Genomic DNA, 12,910 nt, shown 5'->3' with positions numbered 1-12,910 from the left:
ACATAATTTTAAAACATCTTTTTGTGTTTTGTGCATCTTCGCTAGTGACAGCCACACTGCTCCACAATCATATCCTTGTGGTGGCTCAGTACCACCTCCTGATCCTTGTAGTACAGCATGGACAAGGGGCTCATCTTGATGGGGACACACAATGTGCAGGGCACTCGCTCTGGGTTGACGGACTTCAGCAAACTCTGGAACCAGAGCAGAACAGATTACTCGACTTAGACACCAAAGGCAACTTTTTGACAAGTTCTTCAACTGTTCACACATTCCCCAATTCCAACCATATTTTCTTTCCCACTTACCCTTTCGAAAGTTCCTGTTTAGTTGAGTTTACAGATTCAGAGTGGAAACAGGCCCTTCGGCCCACCGATTCTGTGCCGACCAGTGATATAACATGGAAACATGTCCACCCATCGACCCATAGAGTCTACGCCGACCATCCATCACCCACTCATACTAGTTCTAAGTCATCCCACTTTCTCATCCACTCTCTACACACTTGGGTCAATTTACAGAGGCTAATGAACCTACAAACCCGCACATCGTTGGCAGGTGTGAGAAAACCGGAGCACCCGGAGGAAACATGCCAACTCCACACACACACTGCACTGGAGGGCAGGATCGAACCTGGGTCTCCGGCACTGTGAGATGGCAGCTCTACCAGCTGCATCACTATGTTGCCCTAGGAAAGGTTTAGAGAGATATGAGCCAAACCATGGTTAATGGACAAGAAGGAACTGCAGATGCTCCAAAATCGAAGGTAGACAAAATTGCTGGAGAAACTCAGCGGGTGCGGCAGCATCTATGGAGAGAAGGAAATAGGCAACGTTTCAGTCTGAAGATGGGTTTCGGGCCTGAAACGTTGCCTATTTCCTTCGCTCCGTAGATGCTGCTGCACCCGCTGAGTTTCTCCAGCAATTTTGTCTACCTTGGTTGATGGAACTAGTTTAGACAGGGCATCTTGGTTGGCATTGGACAAGTTGAGCCAAAGGGCTTGTTTCCGTGCTCTACAAGGCTATGATATCTGGAGTACAGAATGCCAAGAGTTGGAATGAATAATCGGTAAATAATTCTAAAGTAGGGATTGGAAAACTTGATGATACTAAGTTGCTCAAACACTGAATGTTTGGAATTAACCTGCCGGTGGTATATTTCAGTCTGATGTTGTGTGCAGAGAGTAGGGGGCAAGATTGGGGTAGTTTAATAGACCAAATGACTTCATCTCATCCTTGATGCTTTGGGCAATTTTCCAGTATTGGTCAGGACCAGAGACCCCCCCCTATGTGATTAAGAAGGAACTGCAGATGCTGGAAAATCGAAGGTAGACAAAAGTGCTGGAGAAACTCAGCGGGTGCAGCAGCATCTATGAAGAAGGGTTTCGGCCCGAAACTTTGCCTGTTTCCTTCGCTCCATAGATGCTGCTGCACCCGCTGAGTTTCTCCAGCACTTTTGTCTACCCCCCGATGTGATGTGGTACAAGGTAAGGCAGAATCCCAATCTCGTTTTGCTTTCTGCCCCTCCTCTGTCTCACCTGCATGTATGCATGGTTAGTTGGCATGAAAGTCTCATCCACTGGTGATGGGCATTCCCCGCCACACCGGTAGGCATTGAAGGTTTTGGGGTAAATGACCCATTTGCCCCATCCTATCTGGTCGAAGTTGACTTCCATGTCCATCCTCCGACACAAGGACTGGCCCCTCCTCAGCTCCACGGTGCTGTTGCCTCTGTTCAGCCTTTCCATCCTGTTCCTCTTGTGCCTCTTGGTGGCCGTGTCCTCCTTGCTCTTGGCGTTCAGTCGGTACTGTGACCGCTGAACCGTGCTGAGCAGAGTGGAGGTGGTCCCTCCAAACCTGGTGCTGTTGGTCTTGAGGAACACCACCATCATGATCTGCTCGGCGCTGCGCTGGGGTGGCTTCCTCCGGCCGTCGGTGGCCCCCGGTTTGCCGGGCTTTGCCGGCGGGCGCTGCCGCCAATCCCCGGCCTTCTGGCACCCTTCGGCGGGAGGGTGGCGAACGTCCCAGTGCCAGGGTGCCTCCAGTGACGTTGGGCTCAGCCAGTTGTTGAGGAGGCCCGTGACGTTGAAGATCTGCCAGCCCGACCTGGAGCCGGCGGCGTTGGCCACGAAGGAGCCGAGAGCCGAGCGGTCGCGGCAAGTTGCGTTGCCGTCGCACTTGTAGCCGCGGCTGTGGCTGATGGTCACCGTGGTGTTTTGGCAGGCGGACGACAGGGGCGGACGAACCCTCAGCTCGGCAAACTGCACGGTCTCGTGGGCCAAAATGGAGGTCATGTCAAAATCGATAACCCAACCATCTCCGCTGTGATTCCAAGCTGAAAAACATGAAGTCACTGCATTTTAGATTTTTGTTTCAGTTGAGATACGGCGCGGAAACAGGCCCTTCAGCCCACCGAGTCCGTGCCGACCACCGTACAGTAACGCTATCCTACACACAATAGACAATAGACAATAGGTGCATGAGTAGGCCATTTGGCCCTTCGAGCCAGCACCGCCATTCAATGAGATCATGGCTGATCATCCCCAATCAGTACCCCGTTCCTGCCTTCTCCCCATATCCCCTGACTCCGCTATTTTTAAGAGCCCTATCTAGCTCTCTCTTGAAGGCATCCAGAGAACCGGCCTCCACCGCCCTCTGAGGCAGAGAATTCCACAGACTCACCACTCTCTGTGAGAAAGAGTGTTTCATCGTCTCCATTCTAAATGGCTTACTCCTTATTCTTAAACTGTGGCCCCTGGATCTGGACTCCCCCAACATCGGGAACATGTTTCCTGCCTCTAGCGTGTCCAAGCCCTTAACAATCTTATATGTTTCAATGAGATCCCCTCACACTAGGTAAAATTCACAATTTTTACCGAAGCCAATTAACCTACAAACCTGTACGTCTGTGGAGAGCGGGAAGAAACCGGAGCACCTGGGGAAAACGCACGCGGTCACGGGGAGAACGTACAAAATCGTACAGACAGCACCCGTAGTCAGGATCAAACCCGGGTCTCTGATGCTGTAAGGCAGCAACTCCACTGCTGTGCCATCATGCCACCCCAATGGAATTATAGGAACCAATTGCACAGAAAGAATGTCATTAGGTTCCAAAGATAGACACAGAGGGCTGGAGTAACTCAGCAGATCAGGCAGCACCTCATCCTTTTTCTCCAGAGATGTTGCCTGACCCGCTGAAATACTCCAGCTCTTTGTGTCTATCTTTGGTATAAACCAGCATCTGCAGTTCCTTTCAACTCATTAGGCTCCAATCTCCAAAATAGTAGTCCCACTTCATCAAACATCCCCTGTGCTCGTTAGTCAAATAGATAGAAAAAGTAGGGGAGCAAAGAGTCTGAAGAAGGGTCCCAACGCAAAGCGTCATCTATCCATGCTCTTCAGAGATGCTGCCAGTCCTGCTGAGTTACTCTTGCAATTTGTATCGTTCTTTAGCAGTAACCAACAACTGCAGTTCCTTGTAATTACAGAAAAACATTGGAATTGGTCGTCAGTACAAGTCAAAGAGTCATGGAGATATTCAACACGGGGACAGGCCCTTCAGCCCATCGAGACTGTTTCAACCATCAGCCACCACTTACACTAATGCTGTATTAATCCTTTTTTTTTGTCTGCGCACAATCCCATCAGATTTCACCACCTCACCTGCTAGTCCTCACTAGAGGACTAATACACAGCGGCTAATGACCCACGTGTCTATAGGTTGTGGGAGGAAACCCAAGCACCTTGGGGAAAACCACTGTAATCACAGGGAGAACGTGCAAACTCCACATAGACCGAGTGCCGGGATTGATTTGGTCTCTGGTGCTGAGAGGCAGTGGCTCTACTAGCTACACCACCTGATGTCTATTGTTCATGGAGTCATAGAGTCATAAAGCAAAGAAACAGGCCTTTCAGCCCAACTTGCCCATGCCACTACATAATCCCACATGTGTGTTTGGCCCATATCACTCTAAATCTTTCCTATCCATATACCTGTCCAATTTTCGTTTAAGTGTTATAGTACCTGCCTCTACTACCTCCTCCGACAGCCTGTTGCATATTCCAACCATCCTCTGTGTGAAAAAGTTGTCGGTCAGTTTCTTATTAAATCTTTCCCCTCTCACCATAAACCGATGTCTTCCTGTTCTTGATTCACCTCACCTGGGTAAAAAACATGTTCATTCACCCATCTAGGACTCACATGATCATATACACCTCCATAAATTCACCCTTCACCCTCCTGTACTGCAAGGAATAAAGTCCTAGCCTGCCCCCACCTCTCCCTACACTCAGACCCTCAAGTCCTGGCAACATCCTCGTAAATCGTCTCTGCACTCTTTCCAGCTGAACAACATCCTTCCTATAGCAGAGTGGGACCAAAACTCAACAAATGCGGCCTCATCAACGTCTTATACAACTGAAACATAAGATCGCAACTTCTATATGTGGGAAGGGACTGCAGATGCTGGTTTCAACCGATGATAGACACAAAAAAAAGTCTACCCACACTTCTATTCTCAATACCCTGACTGATAACGGCCAATATACTGAAAACCTTCTTGACAGCCCCTCCTGCCTGTGACACCACTTACAAGGATTTGTGTACCAGCTCTCCTGCTCGACACCACTCCTCCGAGCACTACCATTCACTGTGAAGATCCCACCCTTCTCAAAATACAACGCCTCGCGCTTGTCTGAATTAAACTCCATTAACGGTTCCTCAGCCCACTTGTCCAACTGGTCAAGATCATAGAAACATAGAAAATAGGTGCAGGAGTAGGCCATTCGGCCCTTCGAGCCTGCTACGCAATTCAATATGATCATGGCTGATCATCCAACTCAGTATCCTGTACCTGCCTTCTCTCCATACCCCCTGATCCATTTAGCCAAAAGGGTCACATCTAACTCCCTCTTAAATATAGCCAATGAACTGGCCTCAACTACCTTCTATGACAGAGAATTCCACAGATGTGTAAAAAATGATTTTTCTCATCTCGGTCCTAAAAGACTTCCCCCTTATCCTTAAACTGTGACCCCATGTTCTGGACTTCCCCAACATCGGGAATAATCTTCCTGCATCTAGCCTGTCCAACCCCTTAAGAATTTTGTAAGTTTCTATAAGATCCCCCCCTCAATCTAAATTCTAGGAAGTACAAGCCGATCCTGCTGCAATTTTTGGTAACCATCTTCACTACCTACGATACCAGTCACTTTGATGTCATATGTAAACTTGCGAATCACGCCTTCTATATTTGCATCCAGATCATTGATATAAACCACAATGGGCACCGCACCAATTCCCGAGGCACACCTTTAGTCACAGACTTTCAGCCCACAAAAACAACCTTCCATCACTCTCTACTTCCTGCCATGAAGCCAATTTTCTATCCAGTCGGCTAGCTCTTCCTTGGATCCCATGCCAAAGCCTTCCAGAGCAGCCTTCCATGTGGAACCTTATCAAATGCCTTGCCCATATAGACAATATCTATGGCCTTGCCCTCATCAACCTTGTTGGTTACTTCTTCAAACACTCAATCAGATAAGTAAGACATGATCTCCCATGTACAAAATCAGGTTGACTATCCCAAATCAGCCCCTGTCTATTCCCCAGAATCCTGCCCTTTAACTTGCCGACCACAGATGTTAGGCTCACTGGTCCTTAATTCCCAGGCTTTTCCTTGAAGGCCTTCTTAAATAGAAGCACAACATTAGCTAACCTCCTGTCTTCTGGCACCTAACCTGTGTCTAATAATGATTCATGTATCTCAGCCAGGGAGCCTATAATTTTTCTTTTACCTTTATTATATGTGATAATAAAGACATGGAAGCTGCAATTAGGCAGCGCATGGTAGAGTTGTTGCCTTACATAGAAAATAGGTGCAGGAGGAGGCCATTCAGCCCTTCGAGCCAGCACCCTTACAGCGCCAGAGACTCAAATTCGATCCAGACTACGGATGCCATCTGCACGGAGTTTGTACGTTCTCCCCGAGACCTGCATGGGTTTTGTCCGGGAGTTCCGGTTTCCTCCCACATTCCAAAGACGTACGGGTTTGGCTGTACATTGGCTTTGGTTAAAAGAAAATGTAAATTGTCCCTAGCGTGCGTAGGATGGTGTTAATGTGCGGGGATCGCTGGTCGGTTGTGGACTCGGTGGGCCGAAGGGCCTGTTTTTCGCTGTATCTCAAAACTAAACTAAAGTACTGCCTCATCATTGACAAATGGTGGAGATCTTTGGCAGCCAGAATCTCCTTGTTGAAGCTCCCTGCCTTTAGTCAGCGGATGGTCACTTCGACAGCCAACGTTCAGTGTCAAAGTTGGTCAGTGGATGGTGGGGAAGGTTTCCTACTGGACTCTAGGAAGAAACTCCGTCTCATCCTCTCTGTTTTCACAGCATGACAGCGGAGGCGTTTGCCTGACCGCAGCAGCTGGAACAGTCTGTTGCTGGGGTGGAAGGGGTCCTCCATAATGTAGCTGGCTCTGGATCTGCACCTTCTGATGTATTGTTCCTGCAGAGGGGCGAGTGTAGTTCCCATAGTGCGTTCGGCTGAACGCCCTACTCTCTGCAGAGCCTTCCTGTCCCGGGCAGAGCAGTTCCCAAACCAGTGAACCTATCTAGTTCACTCTGGTTTCTTGCAGACCCATCCAGTCAGAGCCACCACCCTGCCCCTTCCCCAGAGCCCTGGTACTTAATCCCTCTCACCCATCAAAGTGATCAGATTGGCGTTCATTTGACTATCTTCACTTTGCTTGCAAGCAGGTTGCGTTACCACCGCATACAAAGATTTCTTTTCACACCTCTGTGTCGGTTTCCAATTGCCACATAGTCAAAGAGTCAGAGCTAGACACCACAGCTAGAGGCCCTTCAGCCAATTCAATTCAATTCAACTTTAATGTCATTGCACAAATACTGAGTATGGGTACAACGAAATGCAGTTTTGCGTCAGTCTGTAGTAGTTCAATATAGAAATTTAAAAAAAAAGAGGATACAGAATAATAAAAAAATACAGAATAATTAAACAATGGGGACGGAGGGACCGGAGGAATCTATCGGCGGGACTCCGAGTTCAGCAATGCGACGGTATGATTGTAGAAGCTGTTCCTCATCCTACTGGTACGAGACCTGAGGCTCCTGTACCGCCTCCCTGATGGGAGGAGGGCAAACAGTCCATGGTTGGGGTGGGAGGGGTCTTTAATGATCTTCCCAGCCCGTTTCAGACACCGTTTTCGGTGGAGGGCATCCATGGCAGGGAGCGGGGCACCGATGATGTGCCCACTTCCTCCATGCCAACTTATGTGGCGTTTTAGGCAAAATTTGCCCACATTTTGGCACATGTCTCTGTTGCAAACCCTTCCCATCCACATTGCTGTCCAAATGTCTTTAGACATTTGAAGTACAGGCCCTTCGGCCCACCAAGTCCATGCCGATCAGCGATCACCCCATACATTCGCACTATCCCACACACAGGGTTACAATTTACAATTTTACCAAAGCCAATTAACCAACAAATCTTTAGCGTGTGAGAGAAAGCCGGAGCACCCGGAGAAAACCCACGTGGTCACAGGGAAAAGGTACAAACTCCATACAGACAGCACCCATAGTGAGGATTGAACCCGGGCCTGTGGTGCTGTGAGGCACCAACTCTACCACTACGCCACCCTTGTCTTTTTGAAATCGGAATTGTATCTACTTCTATAGCTTCCTCTAGCAGGTTATTCTAGGTTTGGAATGAAAAGGGTCTGTCTTAAGTCTCTCCCGTATCACTTTAAGCCATAGAGGGAGTACAGAGAAGGTTCACCAGATTGATTCCTGGGATGTCAGGACTTTCATATGAAGAAAGACTGGATAGACTCGACGTACTCGATAGAATTTAGAAGATTGAGGGGGGATCTTATAGAAACTTACAAAATTCTTAAAGGGTTGGACAGGCTAGATGCAGGAAGATTGTTCCCGATGTTGGGGAAGTCCAGAACAAGGGGTCACAGTTTAAGGATAAGGGGGAAATCTTTTGGGACCGAGATGAGAAAAACATTTTTCACACAGAGAATGGTGAATCTCTGGAATTCTCTGCCACAGAAGGTAGTTGAGGCCAGTTCATTGGCTATATTTAAGAGGGAGTTAGATGTGGCCCTTGTGGCTAAAGCGATCATGGGGTATAGAGAGAAGGCAGGTACAGGATACTGAGTTGGATGATCATATTGAATGGCGGTGCAGGCTCGAAGGGCCGAATGGCCTACACCTGCACCTATTTTCTATGTTTCTATGTAAGCCTATCCTCTTTAATTTTACAATACACTACACTGGGGAAAAGACTGTGAGCATTCACTTTATCAGCCAAGTGACATAATCTACATCACCTCGTCCTCACCACACCTGCAATGACAATACACTACATTTACTAAAACCATCATCATTCAGGACAAGAGATTTGGGGAAGATTTGGACATAAACTATAAATCCATGAGGTCATTTATCATTGTGTTTAAGAAGGAACTGCAGATGCTGGAAAATCGAAGGTAGACAAAAGTGCTGAAGAAACTCAGCGGGTGCATCAGCATCTATTGAGCGAAGGAAATAGGCGACGTTTTGGGCCGAAACCCTTATCATGATCAGAGGGAGTTAGATGTGGCCTTTGTGGCTAAAGGGATCAGGGGGTATGGAGAGAAGGCAGGTACAGGATACTGAGTTGGATGATCAGCCATGATCATATTGAATGACGATGCAGGCTCGAAGGGCTGAATGGCCTACTCCTGCACCTATTTTCAATGTTTCTATGAGGCCAGGTGTAGTGAGCTGTGCCTCACAGTGACCGGTACCAGGGCCTCTTTACAATTTATATGATGACTTGGCCGAGAATAACATAGTTAATTAATTTGTTGATGATAGAAGAATAGGTAAGGACAAAGGTGGGTGGGAAAGCAATAATGATGATGATACAAGAAATGATGGTAGATTAGATCAGTGGGTAGCGATCTGGCCTGTTTCATTGATCATTTGAGGGAAAGCATGGAAACAGGCCCTTCAGCCCATCAAGTCCATGCTGACCATCGATCAACTAAAATTGTCCATTTTGGCATGAGTTTTTTAACGCATATAGTCAGGCAATAAACAAAACCAGACAGGATTTTTGAAGCTCAGAGCGGAGGGAAGAACTGCGGATGCTGGTTTAAACCGAAGATAGACACAAAAAGCTGGAGTAACTCAGCACCTCTGGACTTTTTTTTGCATATCTTTCATTCATTTTGTTCCATATCTCTCTTTATCACCGTCTACACCTCTCGTTTCCCTTTCCCCTGACTCTCAGTCTGAAGAAGGGTCTCGACATATTCATTTTCTCCAGAGATGTGGTCTGACCCGCTGAGTTACGCCAGCTTTTTTTTTGTCTATCTTTCCTTTTTTTTAAACTCAGTCTGCTTCCTAATAATACTCGGCCCATGGACACAGCCGTCTGGGCTGAGGGGGAGAGGTGGGCGAAATTTCCCACTCTGATCACTCTGTTACAACCAGCTCTCGATACAAGAACAGGGTCGCCGTGCGGCGGGTGTTGTGGGTCATTCGCAGGCTGCTGGGGGTGTTTCAACTGTTTATTCGTCCCTCTCGTCTTTGTCCCCACCTCTCCCAGCAAATACGCTCAGACATGCCCAAAGATCTTCGAGCAGAGCTCTGCTCTAAGATCTTTGGACATGCCCACCCTCCGGTTTTCTTCGGGGGAGAGTGGCTCTACGGATTTTAACGGCATGTCTCTCCCTCTTCTTGGAACCAAACTTTTTGTTGTCCCCGCTCCCTCTCATCCCGAGGAGGACTCGATCAGGGACTGATGTCTGTCCTGTGAAATCTTGTTCCCATGAATGAAAACTAGTGTAAAACTTGGGGGTGACTCAGCGGGTCAGGCAGCATCTGTGAAGGGAAATTGAAAGGCGAGCGTTTCCAGCCCCTGCCCTTCTTCAGACCCCCCCCCCCCACCCCCCACATATGCTGCCTGACCCAGCCGAGTTCCTCCAGCACTTTGTACTTTTTACTCAAAATTCCAACACCTGCAGTTCACTGGGAACACTGAATGAAAATTGTTGCGTTTCATTCAAGATCTCGCCAGCCAATTGTATACATCGATATATTTATAATTATTCAATATATATTTGTTGTCTACACACATACATAGATTTAGCAATTTGTACCCGAACTCCCGTGGGGATGAGAGTCCAGTTAGAAACAGAAAATAGGTGCAGGAGTATGCCATTCGACCCCTCGAGCCAGCAACCGCCATTCAATATGATCACGGCTGATCATCCAAAATCAGTACCCCGTTCCTGCTTTCTCCCCATATCCCTTGATTCCGTTAGCCCTTTGAGTTATATCTAACTCTCTCTTGAAACCATCCAGTGAAGTGGCCTCCACTGCCTTCTGTGGCAGATAATTCCACAGATTTACAACTCTCTGGGTGAAAAGGTTTTTACTCATCTCAGTCCTAAATGACCTGCCCCTTATTCTTAAACTTGTTCTGGACTCCCCCAACATTGGGAACATTTAGCCTGTCCAATCCCTTAAGTACAAGACTTTACCCTCGTCCCTTATGAGTAAGTTTGTGTACTTCGTTAAAAGGACGCACATAGCACCGAGAGCGTTGATCTCACCTCAAACTGGATCCGGATTTCAAGCCGCCTAATCATGGGTCAGAGGGAATATTAAAATAAACCTTCTCAAGAGGGATCAAAATGCGTCCCAAACTTTAGCGCGGGTGTCAATAGCTATGGGGAGAAGGCAGGAGAATGGGGTTGAGCGGGAAAGATAGATCAGACACGATTGAATGGCGGAGTAGACTCGATGGGCAGAAATGGGCTAATTCTTCTCCTATGATTTATGAACTTTTAAGCCCATTTCTCTGTGCAGATGCTGCCTGTCCCGCTCTATTATTCCCTTGAAGACATGTTCTGAAGCAGGGTCCCGGCCCGAAATGTCACGTATCCATGTTCTCCAGAGACGCTGCCTGATCCGCTGAGTTACTCCAGCATTTTGTGTCTTACTTGGAAGAGGTACGTGGATAGGGACCAAACGCGGGCAAATTAGATGATCTAGGATGGGGCATCATGGATTGGGTGGGCAGAAGGGCCTGTTTCCGTGCTGTATAGACTATGCGAACCGATGGAAGAGTCCAGACCCGAAACGTCATCTATCCATTCCCTCCACAGATGCTGCCTGACCCGCTGCGTTCCTCCAGCACTTTGTGTTTTGCTGAATACACCAGCATCTGCAGTTTCTCGTCCTAGAGTCATACAGCGTGAAAACAGGCCATTCGGCTTCAATGCCGACCTGCATGCCTCACCTACACTAATCCCACCCGCCTGTGTTTGGCATATATCCCTTTAAACTTCACCTACGATCTTCTCCAGAGACGCTGTCTGGCCCGCTGAGTCACTCCAGCTTTTTGCCTCTATCTTCCCTTTAAACCTATCCTATCCCTCCATGTAACTTGTCGAATTTCTCTCTCCCCCCGCTTAAACCTATGCCCTCTGGTTCTTGATTCTTCTATTGTGGGTAAAAGACTCGGTGTATCTACCCTGTCTATTCCCCTCATGGTCTTATACACCTCTATAAGACCACCCCGCATTCTCCTGCATTCCAAGAAATAGTCCCAGCCTACTCAAACTCTCCGTTCAGCTCAAGCTCTCGAGTCCTGGCAAAATCCTCGTAAATCTTCTCTGCACACTTCCCCAACATTAACTGAGTTTGTTACCGGCTTCCAGCAACTGCAGGGTTTATTATATCGAGTTTCAGAAAGGGAAGTACTGAAAAAGACAGACACAAAATGCTGGAGTAACTCGGTGGGACAGGCAGCATCTCTGGAGAGAAGGAATGGGTGACGTTTCAGGTCGAGGCCCTTCTTCAGACCTGACATGCCTTACTTAGCTCGAGAGATGCTGCCTGACCCGTTGAGTTACTCCAGCATTTTGTGCCTATTTTTGGTATAAACCAGCATCTGCAGTTCTTTGTTTCTACGCTTGACCTGTTGCTGTTTGCAGGTGGTAACAATGCACTAATGTGACCACAGTTTAACAAGCCAGCTTCTGCAGTAGGGGATCCTATAGAAACATACAATATTCTGAAGGTACACAAAAATGCTGGAGAAACTCAGCTGGTGCAGCAGCATCTATGGGGCGAAGGAAATAGGCAACGTTTCGGGCCGAAACCCTTCTTCAGACTGCTGAATATTCTGAAGGGATTGGACAGGCTAGATGCAAGAAAAATGGTCCCGATGTTGGGGCAGTCCTGAACCAGGGGCCAGTTTAAGAGTACGGGGTCGGCCATTTAGGACTGAGATGAGGAAAGACTTTTTCACCCAGAGAGTAGTGAATCTGTGGAATTATCTGCCACAGAAGGCAGTGGAGGCCAATTCACTGGATGTTTTCAAGAGTTAGATTTAACTCTTAGGGCTAATGCAATCAAGGGATATGGGGAAAAAGCAGGAACGGGGTACTGATTTTGGATGATCATATTGAATGGCGGTGCTGGTTCGAAGGGCCGAATGGCCTACCCCAGCACATATTTTCTATGTTTTTCCCTACCCATTTAAAATGAGAAGTTTACACTCACCCTTGGCCACCAGACTGATCACCTCGTCTGCTTCTTGAACCGCCGTTTGGTCCTGGGCAGATAGGTCTCTGCCGCCTCTGCCCGTCACCGCCTTGTACAGTTGGATCATGTAGAAGGGATAGAGGGGTCTGATGGCCGGGCTCGCTGGCCCTCGCTCAGCGGGGACGGCCTGAGCTCTGTCCAGGAAGCGGCGGAGGGTGTCCCGCTCCTGCCCCGGCACCCCGGGCCAAACGGCGGCCTCAAGAAGTGGGGCGGAGATCAGGAGGAGGACGAGGAGGGAAACCATCTGGAACGGATCGTGGAGCCGCTGTCAGTGCCGGCTGCT

General features: G+C 48.2%; 1 protein-coding gene across 1 annotated transcript; it reads right to left on the bottom strand.

The window, feature by feature from the left end:
- On the bottom strand, positions 1-12,910 carry LOC116967361 (nodal homolog). Its single transcript, XM_033013869.1, has 3 exons — positions 12,586-12,910; positions 1,538-2,334; positions 1-194 (listed from the first exon to the last, which is right to left on the bottom strand). The coding sequence occupies exons 1-3, from the start codon at positions 12,869-12,871 to the stop codon at positions 42-44; spliced, it is 1,236 nt and encodes a 411-aa protein (XP_032869760.1). The 5' UTR covers positions 12,872-12,910; the 3' UTR covers positions 1-41.

This window comes from Amblyraja radiata, chromosome 39 (genome assembly GCF_010909765.2).
Source record: "Amblyraja radiata isolate CabotCenter1 chromosome 39, sAmbRad1.1.pri, whole genome shotgun sequence".
NCBI lineage: Eukaryota > Metazoa > Chordata > Chondrichthyes > Rajiformes > Rajidae > Amblyraja > Amblyraja radiata.
The sequence above is the reverse complement of the archived record's forward strand: the minus strand, read 5'-3'. Positions and strand labels throughout refer to the sequence as shown.